General features: G+C 40.9%; 1 protein-coding gene across 1 annotated transcript; it reads right to left on the bottom strand.

Annotated features, from left to right (window-relative positions):
- Positions 1-3,908: 3,908 nt before the first annotated feature.
- LOC143372914 (uncharacterized) lies at positions 3,909-5,488 on the bottom strand. The gene is made up of 5 exons (XM_076819551.1): positions 5,271-5,488; positions 5,139-5,186; positions 4,928-5,078; positions 4,688-4,847; positions 3,909-4,584 (listed from the first exon to the last, which is right to left on the bottom strand). The coding sequence occupies exons 1-5, from the start codon at positions 5,486-5,488 to the stop codon at positions 4,376-4,378; spliced, it is 786 nt and encodes a 261-aa protein (XP_076675666.1). The 3' UTR covers positions 3,909-4,375.
- Between the last annotated feature and the right edge of the window lie 512 nt (positions 5,489-6,000).

Here is a 6,000-nt window from a genome sequence, read left to right as displayed (position 1 = left end):
TTAATTAACACTTTAATTTTTTCAGACACATTTTTAAGTTCACAGGAGCAGGCAGACAGACAGAAGACGGAGGCAAGGTAGAAAAAAGGGTATACGTCACACCCTTGTGCCGAGTCCGGTTTGGTCAAAGGAGGCCAGGCTGGTACATACGGGCATCGCAGGTATGCATGATGTTTGACGAAATATTGAAACAAACTTTTACTTTTATACACAACTTACTGAAATGTTTGCGATCATTTCTTACAGTCGGACTTTTTATAAAATTACAGCGCACATGATGTATGGGACAGTAATGCCAGGCCAAATGGAGTGCTACATGAAATAATATGTACCATATTTCAGGTAATTTTTGACACTTTATAAATATACGGTAAAATTTTGTACGCTTATAGAACAACAATTAAATATTTCCATTACAATGTGTTACAGATCCACACTGCCATACGTCAGATTTCATTATAAGCGATCTGGCAAAATTGTAGGAAGACCGCCAATGGAGAAGAGGAATTACCCAGAATGAGAGAAGTTAATAAAAAAAATAATAATTGATAATAATTATTTTAAATCTCCAATCAAGTTGGATTGATTTATTGTGATGACTGTAACTTGATCAGAGCCAAAAAGATATATAAAATAAAAATTATGTTAAACGATTTTATCAAAGAGGCCCTAACAACTAAAAAATAATTCAATTCTTGTACTACAATTTCGATGGTGTTTTTTAACTTTAAATGAAAAAGGGGAGCAGGATATTGCATAACAGAATATGAATCAATTTAGTACAGCATCAAGTGTCGAAATGAATCTGTAGTGAGATATCCTGCTCCACGATTTTATAAGTAGGTGTGTATAAACTTTTATATATTTTTTATTTTCTACTTTTTAGTGTTTGTGGATTTACATTTCACACCTTAAACTTCTTTACAAATATCTTTTATTACTGTATGCAGTTAAACAGTTTGCCTGAATCCTACAGTGCTAAAAGTTCGTAAAGAACGAGTGTGGATGATTTTAATATACTTTTTGTCCAAATTGATGTTTTAAATAATGATTACGTTATTAAATTTGTATTTAAATTACAGACAATTCTTGTTGATATAAAAGATAATTTGATGTATCGCTGCCCAGACGCAGCTCTCGTGCCGTATTCCTCCAAGCTTCTCAATAGAAGGAGCTGTGGCAACAGCGCGGCAGGGACAGAGAGAACAGAAAATGTTGCAACTATGCGTAAAAAATTCGTCTACATAGAGTACCTGGAGATGTCACCTCTGTTCAACTTTTTGTTATCGATCGCAATAGTTTCATTAGGGTCCGTCTGTTTACAAGGGACGCTTCGATCGATTCGGACCATAACAGAAATGAGACGGCAGCCTTAAGATGTGAAAGCGATAGGCTAAGGCTAGGATAACAATAGAGTAAGAGCAGCGGCAGAGAAGGGGAAGGGAGGCGAGAGGGAGGAAAGTAGGATAAGAATGTAAAATAAGGATAGGTTAAGGAAAATGTAAAGAAGACTTGTAATCCCAAGGGGAAACAATAAAGCACATACATACAAGAACAGGGAATACAATTTAAACAAGAACACTAAGCGGAAAGGAATGTCTAGTATACAGAAATAGTGTAATCTCAATCCGTCTGCTCGCAATGGCGTCTGACTTTCGTATGACAGCTTGACAGGCGATCGATATCGCGTTCGTCTTCTCCGCCGTCTTCTCATCGTTGTCGCGAGCACCAGCAGGCCTTGGACTCTTGTCCATAGGGTGCTCGCAACAATACATATATTTAACTAATATTTTATGCCTCTAGGTTCCCACACAGCACACGGCGCTTTAAATGCGCCCATTTCCGGCCTGTTTTCGGCCTGACTGAGCGTCCCGATTTGTGTTACAACAAGGCGTCTTTAAGACGCCTTTGGAACGCCGCACAGTGGCACGTTCGGTACGAAAAACTGGCCGAAAGTGACGAAATTTTTTCCCTGATTTTTACAGATCATTTATGACTTGTCAAAGCATGATACTTCACTAATACCATTTTTTATTGTACAATACTCTAAGAGATATGCGATCTCAAAGTTGCTAGTTTTATGATCTGGAACTTTTAGGCCAGAATTGAAAGTAACTTTTCGATTTAATGTCAAACTATAATCCCTTTTTTTTCTGTGCTGGTAGCTATCTGACATGCTGTAAGTTAATATATATTCTGCTTTTATTGGTTTATTTCTCTTTTACAGTTATGATAGAGGAGAATACATGACCTATATATTTTTTCACTTCTCCTAACGAAATAGTTATGTATCAAGCGAGATCAAGCGGCAATGTTTATTGTAAAATAAAGTTTGAAGTTTCTTGAAGAAAGGCCCGTTGCATTTTCCTGCGATAAATTGCGATCTTATGAGTTATTGTCATTTCTTCGCCGCTCGTACCGTTTATGGAGGGGTTCATTTGAGCAGTGCACTGGATAAATCGATTAACTCCACTTTGTGAAGTGATCTTCTTTAGCCGCGGTAGCGTAAGTTTTCTAGGGTGTCGTCCCCTTGGCCGGGGAAGCGTTTCATACTTCAACGGAAGCTTCCCCTACCAAGAACGCTTCCCCCGCCAAGATACCCACCGCTTCCGGTTACTCCTACCCTGCGAGAGCGCGTCAGAGGGGCCGAAAGCAAACGAGGCATGGTACGAGACAGACGAGGCGTTCATACTTTGACTCGCTATGTCTTTCGGGCGCCTGATATTCCGTTATTTGCGTGTGCGACGGAGTATCAACCTTCCCAAAGACGGAGCGAGACAAAGTACAACGGGTGGTCTGTCTCATACTGTTTCTCGCTCGCTTTCAGTCCCTCTGACTCGCTCTCGTTCCATCTCGCTCTCACCTTCGCCAAGAAAGGAGGGAGACACTATCGCTCAGAATAGTAGGTACACCCCCATCGATGTTGAATGCCCACCACGGCGTCAGTTCAGAACCGCGATTTTTTAGCGACAAAATACTGTATACAGAAAATCCTCGTATGGTGTGTGCACAAGTCATATTAGTATATATAGGTCTATATATATACATGCGAGGATTCGGCAACAGGGTGACCGGAAAACATTATGCACGACCAGATATTTAGCGGAGGAGGAACACCTACAGGAGTGGTGGTAGTGTGTGCGTATGGCGACGCCAGCGCCATGCCAAGCCAAGCCAAGTGACGCCATGGTTTGGTAAATGGTGCTTTAGGCACATTAGTTCATATTGAATATGATGATGATACGAACAGAAGAGGAATTTCGTTTTGCTTGTTTGATTGCCAAAGTCTGCGGGCTCTGTGGATATGGGTAATGCAGTGATGCAACGATGTAATTTCTTGCTGTTATCGAAGACATGGGTGAAGAATGAAGAAAGAATGGAAATTACCAATTTTTATTGTATTGTACAATCGAAACGTACAAACATGCGAGCTGGAGGAGTAGCAGTTTACAAAAATAAAAATGAAGCGACAAACGTTGTGACTGCTAACATGAATTTCAATGTAGAACAAACCCATTCAGTGGGTATCCATTCCACAGGAATTGGTGATATGTGTTCAGCCCAATGTCGATTACAAAATGGGAAAGGATTATCCTGGTCGTCATCTACATATACGTCCGCATTCAGCTACGGTTCTGCCGGCAGATCGACGGCAGGTCCTGCTGCCCGCCTGACACATCCAACAGCGCCATCTGAAGGCCACAATTGCCAAAGAATTCCCTACGCGTGACGTCACATGGATCTACACACCAACACAAATGTATCGTTATTGCTGTAGGTGTATCCCTATTCCCTCCCTTTCTACTACGCGTGGAGAGTTGATAGACAGGAGAAATGGAGCAGTGGATTCTACTCACATAACCTGCGAGCAGATTCTACAGTTTATTAGATAAGTTTTCTATTTATTTGTAAAAGTATATATTTTGTCTTTAAGAACATACAGTGATTACAATTACAGAATAATATAAGTGCTACATATAAATCGGAAGAGAAACTTTCAATATTTACATTTAGAAGTGGTGATTCTAGATGCAAACATAAGTCAATTTTGTCTAGAACGAAGGGCAATATCAGAAATTTTTATTCTATATTTTCGACTTATTTTTTGCGTAGAATCACCACTTCTTCTTCGCTTGTGTTAAGTCTGAAAACAAACTCTTATTAGCTTAAAATTGAAATGATACTGGGAAAGTACCGATCAATGAATATTTCATTAAACGGGCGCTGAAAAGTGCCGATTGTTGTTCATTGTGAACGTCGAGAGGTAGTGCCCGTTGTAATAGATTAAAATGGGCACTGAAAAGTACCGTTTGGCCTCTTCGCCACTGTAAAAGGAGACACATCTCTACTTTTAATGGCACGTAAAAACGGACCTTCAGAGGTCGTCATCAGCTTCGTCGGGCTGCTGGTCGCTCCAGAAACTGTGGGGCACTCGAGGATTCTGGATTGACGATGTTGGCTTCGTGCTCGGATCACGCTTCCTACAGCGTATCCTCTCCTTTGCCGCCTTCAGTTCTGCTTGCATCCGCAATTGGAAGTCCGATCGGGTTGGCTTCTGGAACTTGGGGTTCTGAGCCACACCGTCTGAAAAAGAAATGTATGCAAAGTACGTTAGCATCAATGGAACATACAGTAATAGTAACAATAATTCTACGTAAAAAGATGAAAAATGCTTATTGTTTCGTACCAAAAATCGCCCTCGCGATGCGGGTGTCATATAAGGATCTGAGTCCTTCGCTGCCAAACCAAGTGAACGACGACGTTAAGTCGTCCAGCAGTGCTTCCTTGAAGCAGCACTTGACCGCTCCCTTGAAATCGAACCCGCCCACGTATTCGAAATACTTTACCTAACCAAAGCGAGTAAAGATTGATGTAAGTATATATTACATATAAAAGTAAATAAAAGAATAATTTCGTTTTTACTTACAACTTTGGAATAAGTGTCGTCATCGATGTCCTCAAAACAGTCCACTTCCTGCACTGAGGACAAAGGGAGGACTGCTGGTTTCATCGGTTCACCGGTATTATGGATGGCCTGGACAGATTTCTGAATACTCAGCAAGAGAGTATTCATTCTTCTGCAAACAGACCGGATGAAGACGTAACGTATTAATAAACACGATACACGCGATACTTACATTAGCTCCGCCTCGATCCGATTGCGCCCCGTGAGATCGTCCATGCTCCTGCGAACATTAACATTTACATAAGAAAATGTCCTTACAGTAATATTTTTATAGCAAAAAAAAAAAGGAAACATGTAAATTTACCCATTATCAGGAGGTTGGGTCGGCGCTGTATTGTGCCGCAACGGCTCACTCTGGATCACAGTGGCGCGTGCAGAGGATGTCCCTGGATCCTGATGATACGTGAATGGTGCGGGGGCAGGAACACTGGCCGCATAATTATCCTGAAACATATAAACATTACTCGGGTCAACAGTAGGAACACCCTTTGACGTTGTTGAACCGTGTTCCTGCAGGACCATCCTTAATTCATCGATGTCCTGATCGATCGGTGGTCTCGGCGCGGTCGACGTCCTTCGCCGTTTTGGCGCTTCCTCCTCCTAAGAAGTCGTCTGGTACCGTGCTGGTTTCGTGGTCACACGTTTCCCTCGTTGGTCCATGTCAGCCTGCAAGTAAAAGTACATATTACAATACTTAGCAAAGGCGTGTTAGCTGTTTTTTTTTCATTTTACATGCAATATTTTATGCACCAACTATTCTCACCTTTTCCATATTATATTTGTATGTATCTTAATTGTACGAAACCTCAAGACGAACCTATACAACGTGTTACTCAATAATTCGAGTGTAACTCGACAAAGACTACAACAGTAGAAAACGTGAAAAAATGATCCATGCAGAAACATTCGAACCAAAGAATAAAATAACCCATCACCAGAGATTAACAAGGATACGTGTAAATATGGTTTTACTTGTGAAGAGAAATACAAAAGAAGAAAATGTAAATATTGTAGCACGTCACTCACCAGAAAAT

Source organism: Andrena cerasifolii, chromosome 9 (assembly GCF_050908995.1).
Source record: "Andrena cerasifolii isolate SP2316 chromosome 9, iyAndCera1_principal, whole genome shotgun sequence".
NCBI lineage: Eukaryota > Metazoa > Arthropoda > Insecta > Hymenoptera > Andrenidae > Andrena > Andrena cerasifolii.
The sequence above is the reverse complement of the archived record's forward strand: the minus strand, read 5'-3'. Positions and strand labels throughout refer to the sequence as shown.

What these genes read in the sequence shown, in the direction of transcription:
- LOC143372914 (XM_076819551.1), bottom strand. Translation starts at nt 5,488, where the DNA reads ATGGTCCTGCAGGAACACGGTTCAACAACGTCAAAGGGTGTTCCTACT. An exon ending in CGGATCGAGGCGGAGCTAAT is followed by an intron (nt 5,079 to 5,138) that starts GTAAGTATCGCG and finishes GTCTGTTTGCAG; the next exon opens with AAGAATGAATACTCTCTTGC. An exon ending in CATCGCGAGGGCGATTTTTG is followed by an intron (nt 4,585 to 4,687) that starts GTACGAAACAAT and finishes TTTCTTTTTCAG; the next exon opens with ACGGTGTGGCTCAGAACCCC.